Source organism: Equus quagga, chromosome 9, assembly GCF_021613505.1.
Source record: "Equus quagga isolate Etosha38 chromosome 9, UCLA_HA_Equagga_1.0, whole genome shotgun sequence".
Taxonomy (NCBI): domain Eukaryota; kingdom Metazoa; phylum Chordata; class Mammalia; order Perissodactyla; family Equidae; genus Equus; species Equus quagga.
In genome coordinates, this window is record NC_060275.1 from 94,520,579 (window position 1) to 94,543,114 (window position 22,536).

General features: G+C 41.8%; 1 protein-coding gene across 3 annotated transcripts in view; it reads left to right on the plus strand.

Annotated features, from left to right (window-relative positions):
• Positions 1–22,536, plus strand: part of ADAMTS12 (ADAM metallopeptidase with thrombospondin type 1 motif 12) — a 308,773-nt gene that overhangs the window by 281,118 nt on the left and 5,119 nt on the right. Inside the window, exons 22-24 of one of the 3 annotated variants that reach the window (XM_046671862.1) lie at positions 6,421–6,597; positions 8,250–8,393; positions 15,816–15,975. In XM_046671862.1, the coding sequence (XP_046527818.1) occupies positions 6,421–6,597; positions 8,250–8,393; positions 15,816–15,975 (481 nt within the window). The remainder of the gene's footprint in view (positions 1–6,420; positions 6,598–8,249; positions 8,394–15,815; positions 15,976–22,536) is intronic. The other 2 variants (XM_046671863.1, XM_046671864.1) reach the window with 2 other exon arrangements.

Sequence of the window (22,536 nt, forward strand, 5' to 3'; positions counted from 1 at the left end):
CCTCAAAGTTACTCCATTCCTATCAGCAAAGAAAATGTCTCTTCTCTCAGGATAACAGATAAACCTTCCATCAAAGACACTATTTAACTACTGATAGCCAATTGCCCTGACTTGTTTTTTCTGATTATTATTATGGATATTGCATACATGACTTCTGTTTTTCCTTTTTGACTACCTTTTTGGCTACCACAGTATTAGCTGGTTCATATGGATGTCTGAAGTCCCAGTGATGCCCTAGGAAAGATTTGAGGGCCTTCCTAGTCTCACTATTCTATCAGGACTTTTAAGCTCACTCAGGAGCAAACCTCCAAAACCTAGAGGAGGAAAGTAGACCCCTGGTTTTGCCTTTAAATCTCCAGAGGGTTTAGATTCTGCCAAGTTGACAAGTTCACCTTTTCACAGATACTTTCTCAGAGGAAAGAATTCTAATTTTACCTTGAATCTTCTACATTGTCCCACTGACCACTACCTCAGATCCAGAGAAACTTTCATTGTCCTAGGACTACGGGGTATGCTGTGGTTTCACCTGAACCCACAGGTATCACACCTGAGGCCTCCAGGTTGCTCACCAGTAATCCCCACCGCTGTCTGAATTGCAGTTTACTGGCTTATGTCTCTAGTGCCACTCTTCTCCTTGATGAGGCCTGGAACAACTGCTGTGGACATTTTCTCATATATGTGACAGTAGAATGAGACTATACATTCAGATCTCTACCTTTACAATGTCTAGAAGTAGTTTTCCAGAATGGCTTGCTTCCTCTTCATGCATTAATCTGTCTGAGACAAATTCAAGGTCATGGTCCTCAGGTTTGTCCCTGAGGTGTACTTGGAAAAACGTGGTTCTGTAGAATTGAATCCTGGAAGCAGCGCTGGGCTTGGGATCAGACACATCTGGGTTGGCAACCTCACTCTGTCACTGACCAGCATATGACACTGGTCCATTCATCCAACCTCTTAGGAGCTTTAGTTTTCTCATCTCTGAGAAATGAAGCAGATAATATTGCCTCTGCTTATCTCATAGAGTTGTTATAAGGATCAAAAGAGAGAATGTGTGTGAAACAACTTTGTAAGTGGTAAAAGTCTGTTCAAATGAAGCCCTAGGCAAACTTTGAGCTGTAGGTAAAGGTTAGGACAGGCTCTTAGGCATTTACTAACCTCTGGCTTCCTGGACTTGGGGCAGGAGGCCTGTGGACAGGTGACATTGGAGTAAGTCCTGTCAGTGGAGTGACTGGCTTGAGCTGGTGTCCACTCCTTGCTACTAAGCAGACCAGGTGCTCCAAGTGTCCATGAACTTTGGAGGACTTGACCTACGTTGGGCCCTGGCATTCACCAAATACCACCACTTGCCCAACAATGCACAAGAGTTTCAGGTAAGTGATTTTATTTCCATCCAGTACAGAATCTTCTTTATAATTCCCGCTGAGGAAATGGAGGTTTGGAGTATTTAAATCACTAACTAACACTTAATCATGCAGCTAGTACTGAATACTCCCAGTTCTAAGAAACCATCAACTTGAGGATGAGTTGTCAATTTAATTACAGATTTTTAGAAAGAAAGGAAACACTACACAATAAACATGTACTTCTGTTGTAAGACACATGCCAATTTCAGAGCATTAAAATTTGTATGGGGAAAAAAGTGATACTTGTGATGAAAGAAATGCAGTAAATAACAGAGATGAGCTTGGAAACCCCTCGGTTGGGTTTGACACCAAAGGTGTGCATCACTCACAGCTGCACACAGGTCCTGATTTTGCCTGTACCTTCTGAAGTTTTGTAAACCGGTGATTTGACAACTATTTTATTATGCTTCTTAGAATGAGACCACCCTTTTCATAGTTAAGTCTAACAGATCTTGATTATTTCCAAAGTGAATCAGAAAGATTTTTACATTTTTTCTTAGAATGATCTGTCTTCTCATCTAGGCAATGTTGCAATTTTATTTTAACAGTTAACTTTATTATCCATAGCTTTGCTGGAAAATAAGAGAAAGTGGCAGCCTCTCCTTATGGCCTTGGGTTTCATATATTTGCTAATATATTTGCATATATTGCTAGTCTTTCTGTCTTATTCTACTTCTTGTCTCCATGTTTATTGGACTTTACAGATTGTCTGTGGCAGAGCTACAGTTTTTAGATCTGAATTTTTACAAGTGAATTAAATGGGGAAAGAGCCCCTGTCTTGCTAAATATACAGTCCCCAACTTTCATACATGACATGTCCCCAGAAACTTATATTAAAGTCCAATGTGCAAAAGTCAAAACATAGAATTGCATGTTACAGGGGAGCTTCTGTCCCCAGAAAGCAAAAATTGAGTAGCAGGAAGGTGGATAATATACTCAAAATTACCGCATCTATTTTACTCTTGATATAATTTGTTGTATGTCTGACCTGTCACCTCTCTTGACACCCCAAGTGTTTTAGATTAAGGGATCCCTAAGAAGAAATGGTTAGAGAAATGACAATTAAATTAAAGCCTTTAGGAACACAGAAAGCATGAACTCAAGACCACTCTAGTTGAGGACTGATATCCAGACCACGAGACCCTCCATCCTCCATGATGGCCCCTGCCCATCTCTCTTTGTCCGCCCCTACTCTCTGCTCTAGCATTCTGATCCACTTGCTGTTCCCAAACAAGCCATGTTGTCTCACAGCATTGTGCCTCCTTATGTGCCATTCTCTCCACTTTGAATGTCCCCCACCTTATTTTGCCAGCCAAGAAAGCATCTACTCATCTTACATGATTCAACTCAAGCTTTAGCTCCTAGGTTCAAGCCTTTCCTGGCTTCTTCAGGTGAAATTGACCACTTCCTCCATTGTGTCCTCATTAGATCATGACCCACTTGTGCCATATCATCTTCCTTGCTTCTACTCATTTCTGTGGCTTTTCCCCCTTTTAGTTTGGGATAAGAGCCTGGAACATAGTCAGTGCTCAGGAACTGGGAGAGAGGGAAGCGGGGTGTGGTGTGGGGAGACAGAGGCACAGATGTAACTTGGTGCTGTTCAACCTACAATGCTTGGAATGGATTACTTGATCATAAGGGTCTTATGAATCTGTTTAGCACATGGAAAGGAGCAGAAGTTCTTTCCGTACCTTGGTTTAGTATTTGTTGTGCAACTTGGAGAGCAAGAAACTATTCTGAAATCAAAACAGAGCACAAATCCAGCAATCTCATACACTTGTAACACTCAAGAATGCTGGGATAGATTAATCATCTAGTTTATTCTCCTTTTAATACCAATGGAGAAATGGAGGCTTAGAGAAGTGAAGTGATTAATCCACTGTCATGTAGCCACTTGGTGTCAGGGTCGTACTTGAATGCAGCCTGTTGACCTCCTGATCCTACATTTGTTAATTTTCCTATAGTCACCTCCATACTCTGTATGAATCCACCATGGAAGGCATATCTGGATGACTTCATAAATCAAAAACAACACAAGGAAGAAACAGTTGTGATTTCATTTTATCCCTGCCAGTGGCTCCCATAAGCTAAGGCAATTTTTCATTCTAAGTTGATCTGGTTCACAGGTCACATCAGTTAGAGACTGATGCGGTAACTGGGAAACTGCTGGTCACAACAGGGCATTCGCCATCTTTCTATTCTCGTTAACCTGGCTCTTGTCCTCAGTCTGGTCCACAGGCTTCAGGTTAGGAAAACATGAATGCAAATGACCTTCCTATGGGGCAATAAGAAAATGAGTATAATAATTGGCATTCAGCACACAAAGGCAAAACAGCATTAGGAGTGGAGTGATTTAATATCCTGCCACTTCCCTCTTGCTAACTGAATCAGAGGCCCTTTTGAAAATGGAATAGAAAAGTCATAAATTTAGTGAGCATCTTCCTTCATTATTTACTTCAGCATATTAATAGACTTCATATGTTCTTTGGCAAAAGGGTAATGCTAATTTGAAAATTAAATAGAAGAATAACAGATTGTAGCAACAAATGGAAAATAAGAAAATAAAGCCCCATTTTATACTCATGTCTTATAAAATTCCTTTTTTTTTGCTGAGGAAGATTCGCCCTGAGCTAACATCTGTGCCAATCTTCCTCTATTTTGTGGGTTGCCACCACAGCGTGGCTGCTGGATGAGGGATGTAGATCCATGCCCAGGGACCAAACCTGGTCCACCGAAGCGAAGCATGCCAAACTTAACTATTAGGCCACTGGCCCAGTCCCTAAAATTCCCTTTTCCTAATAAAGAGCCCTCTTGTTTTAACGTATGCCATTTCCCAGAAATCTGTTTTGTCAGACAAATGGCTGCTTTGTGTGAAAATTATTAGCGTGCTTTCTCATTCGTTCTGTGGTTAATTTTAAATTGGCAGTTACTTTTCTTCTGTGCCCTTATTGAGTGGCAGGAAAATGAAGTTTTTATTCTGTTTTTGGGGGCTATCTGGCAAGTGTTGCTTATTTCTGAGAAGCTAAACACACTTGACTCATGGAAGAGTTTGAACATCAATCTGCCCCTTTTTTGTCTTCCTATTTTACAGCCAAAGTTTGAAGTCAGGTGACTTGGTGCAATCTGCCAGGTGGCAGAAGAAGGGGGAACAGGTATTTGGGGATGTACCTCTACTGAAAGGTTTTGAGGAATTTTCTTTCACCATCCACAACCCTGCAATTATGACCATTCCACCCTAGCTGGAAAGAGAGCACGATCTTTTACTATGTGGAGAGGAGGCCAGATGAAAACATACCTAACAGCAATGGGCATACTTTCTTGGTGCTGCATTTTCTCAACCAAGACTGCTAAGCAGATAATCGATGGAAGGATTGAGAGGGTAAAGAAAGATGCTCTTCATCTCCATGTTGACTGCAGATCTCTTAGCCCTCTGGGAGTACCCTGGTTGTCTTTTTCTCACAATTCCTATATTCATTCAACAAGTATGTATGGTGTGCCTGGCATCATGCTTGATGCTCAGGATACAATGGTGACCAGGGCAGATAGGGTTTCAATTTCACAGCAGTGACCGTCTAATAGAAAGGATGGACAGAATAAATAAATGTGGTTCTAAATTTCAAGTTCCTGTGATGGAAACAGAGAAGAAGCTGAGATAAATAATAAGAGAGAGAGAGCCTCCTTTAGATAAGGTAATCCAGGAAGACCTCTCTGAGGAGGTGACATTTAACCTGAGGCCTAAAGGAAGAGCAGTAGTGGGCAATGGGAAGGATGGAGAAAGGAACATTCAGGACATAAGGACCACAAGGACATATTGTTCACCCACGAGGGATCTGAAGGAGAAGGGCTGAGGAGCACAGGGGTCACCCTCTATCCCACCTACCTTGGGTCCCCACCTGAGTGTGGGTAGTGACAAGATAGCACAAGACAGGACTGGCTGTGAGAGACTAGGATGCAGAGGCAAGACAAGCTGAAGGGCTACATCAGGAACAAGCCATTCTAAACAGACTGGAGACCAAGTCTTGGAAGCTCAAGTTATGATCCCATAAAATCTAACCAGGTGGGAGGTGGAGCAACTTTCAAAATCCATATGGTCAGAGTGTAAACAAAAGAAGTACTCCAGAATAGACCACGTTAACTCTGGTTTTAGGTGACCCAGGCACATCCATGTTTATCATGATCTCAAGGAAATCAGCAACCTACGGGTGAACTGTGCCCTTGCCTGAGACAGCAGGAAGAGGGGCAGTGACAGGGCCCCTGTAATGGCTTGCAGAGTCATGTGCTGAGAAAGCTCTCAGTGATGGGGGCAGGCGATGGCAGCCGTAAGAGGAAGGATGGTGTTGGGGACAAGGAAAGGGTTTGCTCACTCCATGTGTCAAGCCATTGAGCAGTTATTCAGTTTATTTCCCTCCTATAGCCCTTCCCTTGAAAAATGGTAACCTATCTTGCTTTCAGAGTCACAGAGAAAAGAGGTTTTTATCAGGATTCTGCGGGAGAGATGGGTGCGGCTTGACAGAGAGGTCCCCACCGTGGGCAGTCCTGTTTGCCTCAAATGAGTATAGGTACCAGAGGGAACAGACACCTACTGAGATGGACACTGTGCCAGCATCACGCCAACCCCAGTGTCTGTAATCCTCCAGACAGCCCTGTGAGGCCACAGTTATTATTCCAGTTTACAGATATGACACCTGAGGCTCAGGATTTTCAGTGACTTGCCCAAGGGCTCCCGGTGAGTGAGTGACAGAACTGGACTTCTCTCACTCAGTTCTGTCCAATATCAAACCCTCACACTTGCACGCCTGTATTTTCTGACTCTGGGAGCCTCGTCTTCTGGAGGTGCTTGAGTGACTCCCTCTCTAGGGCGTGTGAGGGAAAAGAGTTCACTTGAACTGGAACTAACCCCTCTTCACGACTGGAAGCCTGGGATTTCATGGTGCTTTGTGAAACCTCTGGGAATCAGCGGATTGAAGGCCTGACACCAGGGACTCAGGTATCCCTTTTTCTCTTGCTCTCCATACAGTGCTCCAGAAACTGCAGTGGGGGCTTCCAGATCCGGGAGATTCAGTGTGTGGACAGCCGGGATCACCGGAACCTGAGGCCGTTTCACTGCCAGTTCCTGGCCGGCATTCCTCCCCCACTGAGCATGAGCTGTAACACGGAGCCCTGTGAGGAGTGGCAGGTGGAGCCCTGGAGCCAGGTATGGCCCCTAGATACACCATCCACACAACCAGGCAAACGTGAGTCTCTGTGTTACTATGTGAGTCTAGAAGTCAGAGAAAGCCACATGTGCATCATGCCGATGACTGGCCTCCATTCAGTGGCCTGACACTGTGTTGGGGAGGCTGAACCTTTAGGTGCCTGATGACCCTGAGTCGTCATGATGCTGCTCGGCCTACACACACTATCTAATGGACTGCAGTCATGGGAATGTTCTGGGTCCCTTCGGTGAATGTCAGCCAGCCCAGACTACTTGCATAGAAGATGCATTTAAGCTGTGGGAATGTCCCTGCGCCAGCAGTTCTCAAACTTGAACATGCTTCAGAATCACCTGGAGGGTTTGTCAACACACAGATGTCTGGACTCCATCCCCAGAGTGTCCACTTCAGAGGTCTTGGATGGGGCCTGAAATTTTGCATTTCTAACCAATACCCAGAAGATGCTGAAGCTGCTGGTCTGGGTACCTCACTTTGAGAACCACTGGTTTATACCTTCTTCACCCTCTTTTCCTGGAGATTACTAAGCCAGTTGGCCCTGAATCTTTAAACACACATATAGGTATACACAAAGATCCCAAATGTGGGACTCCTCCCCTCTCTCCTCCTATAGGGTTAAAAACAGAATGAATAAATGGGAAAAAATTCATATTGACTCTCAAAGTTAGAGATAGACTATCGTGAGAGCAATAGATTAGCTCTTTTATTGAGCAGAACGGGTTAATTGTATATAATTTCCCTGTTTTCTGTGGTAACCACCACACGCATAGTGCCTGAGGTGATGGACACGATGCTGGCCACCATAACTATTTTGTTGTTCTTGTTACTAGGCCATAATTAAGATTTGTCAGAGTACTATGATTTTTCAAATTACTTTTCAAAGATTCTTGGTGAATTACTTAATTTCCTTCTAGAAACCTCAGGAAAATGAGATAATATAGCTTATAAAATTATTCTAGAGAGCAAAAACCTGCCATGTTTTAGAATTATATCCCTTCAGGAGTCCAACTTGTCATCTCGAATTTATGTTGTGAGCGTTACGGCCAGTGCCTCAGAACCCTGAGCAAACCTATCAATTTCACTATTCTGAATACGGACAAATTTAATTCGAAAGCCTATGTAGTGGGAAAGGAAGACTGAATCCCATTTTAGTAAGAGATGAACAAAACTGTATTGCAAATGTGTGCTCTCCATTTAGGCTGTCAGAGCCAACCATAATAAACACATTTACATTTTACATTTGGTTTCTAGACACTCGTACTGGAAGGCAAAACACAGATAACGTAATGTCCATTCTGGAATGAGGACTCATTTAGGTTTTAACCAAAATTCCTTCTATTTGACATAGTGTGTGATGTTGAACTATTTGGCATCTTCTGATTTTTTTCTCCTCCTCTTAGCTTCAGAATTTCCTTTATCAGTCTCCTTCCTTCTCTTTATTTCTTTTCACTGCTGTTGTTTGAAATGACTGAGTGGTCATTCTAAGGAACCTGGCCCAGAGGCTGCAATTCCAATACAGATGCTAATATTCTTAATAACATTGTACACAACAAAAATGGTAGTGCAAAGTTCTTCCCTTACCACTGAAAATGTCACCATGTGATTTTTGCCTACCCCTGTCCCTGTTGTATTTCAGTGTTCCAGGTCCTGTGGAGGCGGAGTTCAGGAAAGAATAGTGACTTGTCCAGGAGACTTCTGTGACTGGACAAAAAAACCCGCATCCACCAGGCCCTGCAACGCGCACCCTTGTTGTCACTGGGCTACTGGGCACTGGGACCTGGTAAGAGTCAGTCATGTTCTCTTCAATTTATTTCAGACTTTAAAAAAAATAGCATTTGTTTTCTTTTGATTTCAAAAGTAATATATTTTCATTGTAAATGTTCAATGTCTCCATTGATTTGCAGTGTCTTTCTATACATTTTAGTTCTGGTACTTTTTTGCCATCAAATATCTCTAAGTCTGCGAAAAGTTCATCCATAGGTGACATGGTAGTCAATGTTTACTGTCTTGAGTTCAGAAGAGAAAAAGATCAAATGCTTTCAAAAGAGAAAAGATCAAATACCAAAATTATCCCAGAGACACAAAGCCTAAGGAAAGGCTATGTTGGGCCCTGACATCTTGGATTCTTTGGCTCTTTCGAGAGCAAATAGGGGTCACATTTGCCCTGAAGCTCGAAGCTCGAAGTGAGTTTCAGGTCTCTTGTCAACCCACAAATCAGTTTGCCAGATGGCCAGCCTATTTGATGAAGAGAAAAACAAAATAACTAAGCTGTAAATGAGGGAAAGATTTATTATTCTTACAAAGTTTATTTATTGCATAAATAACACGGTATCAGTGATACTGAATATAAAGAAAATTCTCCCATAGACAGATTCTGCCATCACTCTGACTTGTCTTATCCTGTATTCTCTAGAAAATAGTCTTGAGGCAAAATAGAACAAGTTATTAGGAAATACAATGCCAGGGGAGCAGGAGTGATAGAAAAGAAGGAGGGGGCAAGGAAGGAGGGGAATCATTACCAGACGGACCACTTCTCCTATTGGAACATGCTTGGTTGCAGGAGCAACTTGTTGCTTCCTCTCAAAAGAAGGCCTTATAAAAACTGCATGAACGATTGCCTCTTAAGGCGGTTTGTCCAGGGGCAGGAGGAGAGGAGATTTTCTACTGGCTCCTGTCTCCCAGGATTGGGTAACCCTTAGATGGTTAGTATCCCTCATTGCCCTGGGTTATTTGTGTGTGGGCACTGTGCAGGTCCTACTGTGTCTCACGTCTCTTGGCAACAAGAAAGCCCAGAATCAGGAGGTGAGAGGCACATAATGTGGACACGAGGTTCAGGCCAATGGGTTGTGCTTCCATGAAGTTGATTACCACCTTAGGTGGGGCAGATCAAAGTCCAGCAGCTGGGAAATGGGGGGAACCAAGAGAATCTGATACACTAACCCCTCAACTATTAATATTTTTTAAAAGTAACTTGTTCTGTGTAAGTATATTTTTATGGTTATAATTATAACACAGGCCCATGCAGTATTTGGCCAAACATAATGCCTCCAGATATTTTTAGGTTGCTGTATTCTTAGTAATTCTCGTTGTTCATAGCTGTATAGTTGTACCTGCATAGCCGTGCTCAATTTGAAAGCTGGCACACACTCTTAAAAAAGGCTCCTGCTGGCTCATCCAACTCAAGATCATGTTGTTCTCTGGATACTACCCCACTCAAATCTAGGAAGAACGAGATGATTCATTACTGCTAAAAGAACATTGTGCACTAATCAGTTAACCTGCAACAAATAAAAAATGCATATTTTATTTTCCTAACTTAAAAACAATACCTAGTAGGCGAAGAAGAATGCCATCAAGCATTCCCTTGGACAGACGGGACCCATCGCATTTTCTATAAATGCCCTATTTTCATTGGCCTCTAATGCTGATTCATGATGAATTGCCAAAGGAGATTCTGGTGTCAGAGCAAGTTCTGCTTATGCATCCTCCTAAGCTGTCTGCCAGGGCCACTACTCAGCTTTCACCCCATGCCCGTGATCATGTGAACCACAGAAAATGTTATGTAGTTGTATTTTTTTTCACATAATGTCATTTAATTACTTTACATCTAGACATCTTATAATATCTCCCTTGGAAATTTACGTTATTTCTTATTCATTAGCAATTCAGTTATTCCACAGCCAATTTTCTTCATCCATCTTAGATTTCACAACCTGAAAAGATTGTACCCAACAAATGAAGCTGTGTTTAAGGATTATGTTCTTCATAAATACCCCGGAGCCCTGTGGAACAATATAAGCATCACTAATCACATAAAATGTGACCAATAGAAGAGAAAATTTGATGCAATGTGAACTGTCATGAAAATGCTATAAATTTGGGCCCATTCGGGAGGATAAAATTCCATAGAAGACTAAAAGCTACAGATGAACATTTTTAAGTTTCACTCACTTCCCTGAGGCTCTAATGCTTTATTATTCACTGTAAAGGAAAGTTGGACAAGGCAGTTTCCTTTCTGGCAAGAATGATAATGATAGCCCAGTAAATATGACAATAGAAATGATGTGTAAAGCATATCGAACTCTTAGGGTACACACAGAGAAGAGGAAATTGTCAAAAAATCCCCATTTTCCAGTAAGAATGCAGCCTGCCCCTCATTTTGACAGTTAAGTAGTGCTGACGTTGTAAATTGTGGGGTTTTGTGTGGTTGTTTTTCAGCCAGAATTCCAGTGCCTTTCTTCAGTTATAATCATCTGTGTGAAGTTAGAAGAACAGAAAGTATTAAAATCAGCAAGAAACTTAAAATACATAGACATCTGACCCAGCAATTCTACCTCTAATAATTTAGCCCACAAGTATTCCATGAAATGTAGTCCTAGATGATTGTAAAGGATGTTCATTGCCATGTTGTTTATAATAGCAATTCCTGAAAATAATTTATATGTCCATCGATGGAAGAACTGGTTAATTTATGAATTTATTATAGTACAACCCTTTCAAGAATGAGTTGATCTATATTTCTGAGATTCAAAACTTTTCAACAGCAGAAGTTCAAAATTTCTGTAGAGGGAGTTAGAGATAGCAGTCTCTTGGGGGTGGATATGAGTTCAAGTTTCCTTAGAAGAGCCATGTATTTAGAACTCGTCTATTGTGTGTATCAAAGAATAGGGGGCATGGAGGAAGGGTAACACCTACCAAGCCAGCCTTTGGAATTGCTCTTGACCTCCACGATCTATTAAGAAGTGAAAAAGACAATTATTGGGTTCAAGTAAGACATGTAGATGGATTGAACATATACATTTGCTTCTGTTCCCAAGACTCCATTAAATAGGCAGAAGAGATTAAAAAACTAAAAGTGGCACAAAGACAAAGAGGAGAGAAGACAATGGCAGAGAGAGGCGTTAAAAAAATTTTGGAAGTTGGAAGCAGATAACCAAACTTACAATTGACTTAGACGCCAGAGAAAAATAAAAACGGTCTATAGCAGAGATTTCCCAGGTGCCTCTGAAGGCAGGGGTGAGGGTGAGGGAAAAAGGGAGTTGGTTGAAACTTTGTAGGAGAAGCAGTTGGATCTTTAGAAGCAGTTGGATCTTTAGATGCTTTCCTACATCCCAACCGTAGCCTGGAGGTCTTCTCTCTGGAGAAGTAAACCAAGAGAGACCTTGGAATCAGGCACAGTTGGTGGGGGAAAAAGGGCTCATCTTATCAATAATTAAGTGAAAATACACACAGTAAATAGAGTGATGTCTCCCTCCCCTAACTGAGCTCCACAAAGGCGGGTGACACCTTAGCGTCAAGAGCAAAAATCCTGCATCATAAATCTCTTCCCGATCACCTTGGATAAGGCCACCTCTCAATAACCGCCACCATGGAACTTCCAATCAACTCTTAGGTGCCTCATCTTAAATATAAATAGATAGCCTAGGATTATGGGACATTTGAGAAAACCTAAGGGCAAAATAACAAACCAAGAGCACACCAAGGACAAAATAACAAACCAAACCAAACAAAAGGAACTGAGAGGAATAGAGACCATGAAAGAAATCAATGAACTCTCCCTAAAAAATTATAATTAGGAGGCTGGTCCAGTTGCATAGTGGTTAAGTTCATGTGCTCCGCTTCAGCAGCCCAGGACTCATGTCGTGGGTTCAGATCCCAGTTGCGGACCTACTTATCAAGCCAGGCTGTGGCAGTGCCCCAAATGCAAAATAGAGGAAGATTGGCATAGATGTTAGCTCAGGGACAATCTTCCTCAAGCCAAAAAGAAAAAAAATAGGTAATTAATCTCTTTAGAGAAATAAGAGTCTATATCCATGACCTAGCTTCTTGTTGAAGCTGTATAAAAGGAATATAAGGAGAACTTAGAAAATTTTTAGAATAGCAAAAGTAAGAATTTAAGCAGAAGATTGGGAAAATAATGTGAAGAAATCTCTCAAGAAAAGGAAAACAAAGACAAAAAGAAAATGAGATAAATGGGAAAATAATGTGAAGAAATCTCTCAAGAAAAGGAAAACAAAGACAAAAAGAAAATGAGATAAAAGATAAAGACATTAGAGGATCAGGATATGAGGTGCAATATTGAAATAGTAAGATTTCAGAAGGGAGAATGGAGATGGAATGAAAGTCAGGAAATTATCAAAGAATTAATACAAGAAAAACTTTCCAAATCTGAAGGACATGAATCTCCATGTCTTTCACTAAATGGTGTCATAAAAAGGGGAAAAGTCGGGGAGAGGAGGAACTGTTTCTATATCAATAAAACCAGAAAACAGATCTTATTTTACATGGTTGTTTCAAGGATCGAACTCAAGGATATTTCCTACGCACTTCGAACAGTACCTGCCATATATTAATAGTAAGTGCAGGAAAATTATTCAGTGAAGAGGTTTCATTAGTTTGCACCAGTTATAAAACTCCAAATGGTTTCTCCATTTGTTCTCTGTTGGTTGAGTGGCAGCAATAAGAGTCCAGTCTTCGTGTATGAGTTTTATAGCTTCTCATAGGGAGAGTCTTTGCTGATCATCTGCTGACCCCTGGGAATCAACGTTTCCAAACAGGCCAGCTGCAGAGGAGCCTTGTACTCTCACTGGATGGAGCATCCAGGACTGAATGAGGCTAGTGCAGAGTTCAGTGTAGGGTGTGATCAATTCAGTTACTCAGTAGCTTTAGCTGGGAACTAAGCCCCAGCTAAGCCCCATCCCTATGTTGGGTGCTTAGTTCTGCACAAAGATCCCTTATTTTTACTGGATCCAAAGAAGTGGATCTGAGCATTAAGAGAGGTGTACCTTCTCTCTAAAACTCCAAACTCACAGCATTATCACAATTAACAAAACTCAAATCAGCACCATGCTTCCTGCTTGATCCTCCAATTAAATACAACACAAATTCATGCATCTTCTTAATCAAAAGTCATTTTTAATTCGCTAATAAATGCACGGACAGTGACCTGTCTGCTTATTTTTGTGCTTGGCTTGGAATTAGCACTTCTGTCTTAATTTACCCTGCCTAAGAGGACCTGCATGACTTCAACACTCAAAACCAGCCAGCCTTGTTCCATCGGACTCTTAGAAGCAGAAAGCAGGAAAGGAAGTCATTTGTTCGTTGTCTAACAACGTCATTTTACAGAGGAAGAAAGAGAGAGGTTGAGTGAATGATCCAGGACCACGTCCAGTGAGTTAAAAAGCCTGAGTTTACTGAATCCTGGTCCAGTTCTCTTTATCAGGTTCTGGCTTGATTAATTTCCTTTGTTCTTTCCTCTATTGCACAATTTTATTAACTCAGCATCAGCTGAGTAGTTATTTCTTACTTCTTGGTATCCATGGAGAATTTGAGATGAATTCACTGAATAAAATTACCTTCAGCTTTAATCATATAAATATCTGACTTTATAAAACAAACATGAGCTTCCATGGTGACCATGTTCTCCGCTTTATGAAGAGTAGAATAAAATAAAGCAGTGGATGTTCAGAAAAATTTGGTATTTCTCTTCTTATGTCATATGGGAGTTCTGTGGGAAATAGCGTTGGGTAGGAATATTCTGAGTTTATCAGTGGTGTCCCAGTGTGGGTATTTTTTTTAATCTAAGGTGCTGGGTGATCAAATGAAATCTTTTGGGCCTAGTGATTTTTCCAGAATCTGCCATGCAGCAGTCTTTTTTGGCCAATCAATGAATGAGCATTTGTTGAGTCTCAGGCTGTGTTTAGCACTTGTCTAATTGCCATGCAGGATGAAGAAAGAGGAACTGGTTTCTGCCCTCTGGGAGATTTTGATTATATAATAAAGATGAGGCTGAAAGTAATAAAACATGAAATAGAATGTAAATCCTAAGAGTATATGTGGTTCACAATAGCCAAGAGGTGGAAGCAATCCAAGTATCTATCAATGGATGAATGGATAAGAAAAATGTGGTATATATATAAATGGAATATTATTCCACCTTAAAAAGGAAATTCTAGGGGCCGGCCCCGTGGCCGAGTGGTTAAGTTCTCGTGCTCTGCTTAGGTGGCCCAGGGTTTCGTGGGTTCAGATCCTAGGCGAGGACATGGCACCGCTCGTCAGGCCACATTGAGGAGGCATCCCACATAGCACAACTAGCAGGACCCACAACTAAGATATACAACTATGTACCGGGGGAATTTAGGGACATAAAGCAGAAAAAAAAAAAAAAAAGATTGGCAACAGTTGTTAGCTCAGATGCCAATCTTATATTAAAAAAAAGGAAATTCTAGCACATGCTATAACATGGAGGAAGCTTGAAGACATTATGCTCATTGAAATAAGCAAATCACAAAAGGACAATGTTATATGACCCTACTTATGTGAGTACCTACCATAGTCAAATTCATAGAGACAAAAAATAGAATGGTGGTTGCCAGAGGCTACATGGGTCGGGTGGGAGATGAGGAGTTCTTACTTCATAGGTACAGAGTTTCAGTTTGGGAAGATGAAAAAGTTCTAGAGATAGATAGTGGTAATGATTGCACAACAATGTGAATGTGCTTAGGGCACTGAACTGTATATTTAAAAATGGTTAAAATAGTATATTTTATGTTTTATATATTTTGCCACAATAAAAATGACTTTTTAAAGAGTATATATAGTAAATTCAGACATGTTTTCTTCCATCCCTAGGAATCATCTTATATAAGCTGTTTTCACAGGCCAGAGTCTCCCTTCTGCTTGCAGGCAGCCATCATAATGTCACGGTGGACTCTTATCTGTTAGAATGGCTTGAGACCACACATGATCCAGCTAGGTCCATTCCAAATTCTCTGTCCATTCCACCAGGGCTTTCCTCTCCCACTTCTCTTTTTATCCTGCTCTCAGCTTCTCTTATAGCTCTCTCGCCTTTCCTCACATCTGATTCCCACCCCCACATCAAAACTAGTTCAGAGAAACTGGATTGCTGAGGCACCAGGGCCCAGAGATGACATTTTTTTCTATTTTGCTTGCAGTTGAACCTTTGTCCATATTCTTCAGAGAACCCATTAGTGAATTAAGCCGAATTCAATCCACACAATCTACAATATAAACTCTTCCTAAATTCACATCTCCAAATTATTAGCACCTTTATTCTATGGCTACTTCAAAAAGATTCTGATGATTGAGACTTTCCTCTCTTTGACCGCAGTGGGGTTAGAGGTGTTCTACGGGAACTTCCTGGGCAAGAATCCTGACTCTCTCCATGCGCCCTCTCTCCCAGTGCACCGCTTCCTGTGGAGGTGGCTTTCAGAAGAGGACTGTCCATTGCGTCTCCTCAGAGGACAATAAAACGGAAGACCAAGACCAATGCCTGTGTGATCATGAGCCCAGACCTCCAGAATTCCAAAAATGCAACCGGCAGGCCTGCAGGAAGAGTGATGGTGGGTGAATGTCTTTGCTCAGGGGGAGAAGGCTTTTCATTAATAAGTTGTCCTCCATGACTGAATTTGTGGACAGTTTCAGTCCCCTTTGCTGAGCGGGAATCTTAATGCTGAAGAGGCCAACCAGCTCCCCTGGGAGCAAGCTGCCTGATTTGGTGAGGTTTGACTCGAATTCCTTGAGGGGTTATCTCATCCATTTTCCTTTCTCAAAGTCCGTTCACACTGACATCATCCCACACAGGTGAGAATCTCATCTATTTATTCAGACTTCTGAGAGATGCTCCAGCCTTTCTCAGGAACCCAGTCAGGTACTGAATGGCCCTCCTTATCCAGCTAGCTCCACTGTCTCAGGTCAGGTTGCCCAGAAACAGACTCTGAGGTGCAAATTTATGTGCAAGGAATTCAGTAAGGAAGTGCTCCTGGGGAAGAGCATTAAAGGAATGGAGGAAGCAAGATGGAAAAGGAAGGTAGCATGGCCAGCTGCCATCTCAGGCACAGTCCTAGCTTCAGCCTGGTCCCACAGGAGAGCTCCAGGGTGTAAGTTATGTCTCAGAGTTGTCTGCCCCTGAGGCCAGCCAGCTGGACTTTCACACTCCCACACTCTTCAGCCATTGGCCAATGGCCACCCCAGGGGAAGTGAATTTGCAAGTATTTAAGGGTCTATGTGGAGAGACAAAGCATCTCCAGTAGCCTGTGGGCAGTCCTGCAAAAGAGCCAGGGTCTCTGGGTATTAGAGGCTAAAGAACAGGGATGCTGGGACTTGGGTGGGGGTTGGGCATGACGCATGGAAATGGACAAAAATCCAAGGAGGGAGATCTGAAGGGTGGAATGTCGCTGTTGTCTGCTACCTTCAACTTTCACTTTCAAAAAGCTTCTGAAATATGAATGACATATGGTCACCTTAGTCATTTTAAGCATGTTAGACTGCAGCCTGGAGACGTTAAGTGGCATGTTTGTGATTACATGTTGGGGTGGTACCAAAGCCAGAACGCCAAGCCAGGTCTCCTCCTCAGTTTTCACATGCCTCTTCCTCAGAGGAGGAAAGAATCCAGCTTTGGAATCAGACAGCAATGGATTTGCATCCCATCACAGCAATTAGCTATCTACGTGACCTTGGCAATGTACTTAACTTGCTGAGCCTCAGTCTCCTTTTTGGTATAAAGGGAGTAACAACACAAGCCTTACAAAGTTGGGGAGATTTTAAATGGCATGTATTAAGTGCACTTGAAAAAAATCTCCATCACAAACTGGCTCAGTTACCTCCCTTGGGCAAGTTACTTCATCTCAATAAACTGCAGTTTGCTTATCCATGAGTGAGTGGGTTCAGCCACAAACTCTAATGTCCATTTCTTTGATATTTTCGTCTTCACCCATATATGAGATTTCTAAATTAATTTAAAAACCTAGAGAGAAAGTTAACAGGCAGGGAGAGAGGATTTTTTGATAGTTACATCAGTTGCAAAGTGGAGAATGTCTCTTGTAGATGCGGTCCAGAAATTGGGATTTAGAGCGTCAAGATGAATTTAGTCTGTTCCTAATTAAAGAATTGACTATGAAACGTCAACCACAGGTCATGCTGCTCTTGAAAAGGCAGCATGTTGGTTGTACACAGTGGTAGTCTTTTTCCACAGATTCTTAAAGATGAGAGGTAGTGAAACTTGTGCTCTGTGAATCTGCTCCTCGCCTCCTTGCAAGTACCGAGGCATGGCATTCAAAAGAGACTGCCATTGGAGCTACTATCTTGAGAAGATTTTCCCTAGGAGTTGTTGATTTACACATCATGCGTTTATGTAACAAATATTTGTTGGGCACTTACTGTGTGCTGAACGTAATGTCAAAAAAGGAACAAAACTACAGACCAGTGACAAACACTGATAAGGGAGGTAAGGATGTTATGAGAGTACTTGGGAACAGCGCTGAACTTTGACTGGGGACAGCAGGGAAGGCCTCCAGAGGAAGTGAAGGACAAGTAGAGGTCAGATGAGAGGTTCCAGGAGAGCTTTCAGTTTCCGCAATAACTGGGAAGAATACAATGTCATGGCACGTAAGTCTAACTCAAGTACAAAGTTCAAGGGGAGTTAAGAAACAGTAGGGCTGGAGAGGTGAGTTGGAGCAAGGGGATAAAGAGCATTGTGAAGCATGCTGAAGAATTTGGACTTTATGCCTAGGGCAGAAAGGAGCCATTGAAGTATTCCAAACAGGGGAGTAAAGAAAAGAAAGTCATGCAGGCTGCAAGGTGAAAGATAGAGAAGGAAGACAGGAGACTGCAACTGTACCCCAAGCAAGAGGTGTATATGCATGAACTAGGGCAGTAGAAGTGCAGGTAGAGAGAAGTAAATGAATTCAAGAACTACTTAAAAGAGAGACTTGATGGGACTTTGTATCTGGGGAAAGAAGAAGGAGAATAAAACCCAGATTTCTGACTTGAGCAGCTGAGTAGATGCCAAAAGAATGGCATTCTTTGGAATGCCATTCACTGAGAGAGGAAGCCCAGGAGTGGGTTTGGGAATGCGGAAAGGTAATGAGTTGTGTTTGGGCCATGTTTGTTGAGGGGCCTATGGATCATTTAGGTAGGAGTGTCTGGTGATGGGTTTTCTACATAGCTATGGAGGCCAGGATTGAGAGCTTGGTTGAAAATCCTGAATGCAATGCATTGAAGGGAAAAATGCTTTCAGTATGATTATCATGTGCAACTTCTTTCTTTTCTGACCAACTTGCATTTCAGGCTGGCTATTATTGACCTTACATGAAACTCTAAGAGAGGCTACCTAGGGCTCTTTTTCAGAAGTGTTGTGAATTTTCAGTCTTCCAGACTCTTGCTACTCAAAGTGTGGTCCCTGGACTAGCTGCACTGGCATCACCTGGGAGCTTATCAGAAATGCAGGATCTTAGGCCTCACCCCAGACATACTGAATCAGAATCTGCATTTAAACAAGATCCCCAGATAATTTGGATGCACATTAAAGTTTGAGAAGCATCCTGTTCTAGACAAAGAGGCCAATTTGAGACTCTCTTCCTTTAATGTCATCTCATCACCTTCTATGGTACCGTGTTTTTAAATGTTGAGGCGATAGAATCCTTCTATGTTGTGACAATTTTTATATAATTGAAGCAACAACATAGTCTTCGTTGACCATACCTAGTGTTATGGGTTGTTATTTTTAAATTATATGTAGATTGTGTGTAACTGTCTTATTGCTGGACAATGCAATCTTCAATAATCAAAACTGGGTTAAATGCATACCTGGTATTTTTTATCTTAAAATCTCACACTGAAGAGATGGTGACTAACAGTTGGCTGACAGTGCATGTAAGTAACAATGAATTCCACTCCACCAACAATTATCAGGGCAGCAAAAGTTAATTACTAGCTTCTCTTGAAGGCAGAGCCATGCTTACTCATATAGAAACGACATGAAAGAGCAGCTGCAAGAAATTCCTTGGTTTAGAGAGCCAGTCACCCACTCTGCCTCCTGTGCCCTGTAAAGTGCTTTGAAAATTAGTCATTCAATGCCCAGATTCTTGTCAGCCAGCCAGCACAATAAATGTACCCCATATCCATCTTTTAAGGTCAGAATTCAAGTAAGGTTTCCTGTCCTCCAGGCCATTTTACTTCCTTTAGGTGCCATCTAAATTGTTAATGACTTAAAATCTAAATCAGAACTACCATTTCCATAGTAGGGACTATAAAACACTTTCCAAGTATCTGGGTTAAAAAAAAAAGTTCATCCAGAAATATTTACTGAGTATCAGCTATATTCTAGGTATTACATTCATAATGATTAAAAAACAAAAGCAAAACTCTTATGCAAGCCATTCCTGGGTTTTTGTTGTTGTTGTTGTTTTAATTTGGGGATGAGAAGTACAAAAGGCAAGAAAAAGAATAAGGAAAGTGATAGTACTTTCCTTGGGACAGTACTTAGAGCCAAAGTTGACCCAATGAACATTTGTGTCAGCACACTTTCTACTGAAGGATATTCTTCCAGATGAGTAGGATTTCATTCATTCATTTATTCAACAAATATTACTGATCACAAGATATATAAACTTCAGGCAAGTGCTAAAAATGGAGGATACAGTAATGAGTATGACATAGCTCTTGGCCTCAAGGAACCCAAAATCTTACAGAAACTGTATTTGTCAACAACACTGAAATTGTTTTTCAATTTTCTTTTGTGGGCAGAATATTATCTGTCCAACATAGACACAGCCAACAGCAAGGAAACAAGCTTAAACTGTCCCTTTAAATTTCCAAAAATGGTTTCTATTGAACAGGCAGAGGCAAATTGGCATCTGCTCTCCAAGTTGCCCCTAATTATAAGCATTGTGTGTGCTTTGGCTGGGATCCAGTTAGCTGATGAACACAACAAGCCTTCATTGTTTTACAATAACAAGGAGAACTGGTGCAATTAAGCCATGCCGTGATGTTGGGCTCATGGTCATTGTCTAAATGAGCTGCTAAACACAGGCCTGGAACATAGGCTCCCAAAATAGACCACCACTATCTTCCACTCTTCCTTCAAGTCCTTCACTCTCAAACAGGAGGACCCTAGGACCTAGCATGTTCCCAGGGCTCTGAGGACCATTGAAAAGCAGGGCTCACGATCTCAGAGTCCCCAAGATCAGGTGAGGATACCAGGCGTGGCTGAGCCTCTTTCAGTCATGTCACTTGCCTAACCTGGCAAGTGGGGCCTTGTGTTGAGCAAATGAAGATGCTCTGGGCAGGGAAGACCTGTCCATGTGATCCCCTCCTCGTTTATCACTAGTATAAGAGATTCATTCTCTTGCTGGCAGAGCTTTAGAGGCACTGAGGCAACATTCAAATTCCAGTGTCACCATCTACATTATAAGCTATGGGATGTTGAGCCAGTTACTAAGCCTCTCTGGAACCCTTAGTTTTTAAAAGGAGAAAAGTAGATATGCCTACAAGTAAACATCAACGAGGATCAAATGAGATAGTATTTGTCAAGCCCATTGCCTAGTATGTGGTAAGTGCTTAATAAATTTACCTATGTTATTATTATTGTCATGGGAAGGGGAATGCCTTACTTTCCTAGGGCTACCATAACAAACTACCAGAAGCTACGTGGCTTAAAACAACACAAATTTATTCTTTCGCAGTTCTGGAGACTAGAAGTCCGAAATTAAGGTCTTGACAAGGCCATGCTCTCTCTCTTAGCTTCTGGTGGTTGCCAGCAATCCTTGGCTTTTCTTGGCTTATAGCTGCATAGCTCCAATCTCTGCCTCCATCATCACATGGCCATCTTCCCTCCGTGTGCCTCATATGGCTTTCTCTTCACTGTGTGTGTCTGTCTCTTTTCCTATTATAAGGACACCAGTCATGTTGAATTAAGGGCCCACCCTATTCCAGTATGACCTCATCTTAATTTACAACTGCAAAGAAATATTTCCAAATAAGGTCACATTCACAGGTACCAATGGTTAGGACTTCAACTTTGGGGGACACTTAAACTTTGGAGGACAAAATTCAACCCACAACAGGGTTAAACACTTTGGGGGCCTCTGGGAGGCCCTTTTTATAACAGTAGACGCCCTTGAGAGAGATCACACTTTAGCCCTTAGCAGAAAAGACTCATACACCATTTACAGAACAGTTCAAGATAGAACGTAATGTCACATTTGAGCAAATGTGACAATAATAATACAAGTTTGGAGATTGGGATAGAAGGGATTCCAGCACCGCCAAAAGCAGCTTTGTGGAGAGATGAGGATGCAAACTGCACTTTCACACTTTCTCTGTCTTCTTCCTTTCCTAAAGTAGTCCCAGAGCACTCACTTACTCTGGGCAGGGAGAATGTGGAGCAAAGAGCTACCCAGAGGCACCTTCTCCATCCACCATCCACAAGGGCTTCAGAAGGGGGTGGCTAAGAAATTGGAGCAGCCCCGTGACACCCAGGCTTCCATGCTGCGCCCTGTTCCAAAGCCAGAAGCATAGGAAGGAATCCTTGCCCTGTTCTGAACAGCAGCCCACATGAACAATGGCCCAGGCCCCATGGAGAATGCCTGCTGCTCTGGTGGGGATGTGGGAGATGAAGAACTCACTTTCCTATTGCACGATGGGAATACGTGGCTGAAACATGGACTTTTTCTGAAACATCAGAGCATGTAAGGAAGTTTCCTGCGGGATTTTAGGAAAGATTGCTTTTTATAATAGGCTTAAAGAGGAGGCCTGTAGAAGAAAAGGATCAGCAATGAAGAGGTTAGGGTTCTAGGAACAACATATGTAACCTATTCCTAAGTATATTTAAAACTGGCAAACAAAATGGAATTCTGACAGCTAATGGAAGACATTCATTTCTTCCCCCCAAAACAAGGCACAGCCAAGGGAATGATGAGTTCTGAGGAGATAAAAAGCATTTTTGCCTTCATGACCTGAAGGTGATAAAAAGCATAGAGAAGAAAAAATACTGTCACAGGTTTTGGGTAAAGGGGACATTATCTCAATTTCTACTTTTACTGACAGTTCCATTTACAAAGGACAACAGCTTATTTGTGAAAAAGCTTTTCTTCAAGACTATTCAAATATTTTCTGTAAAGAAG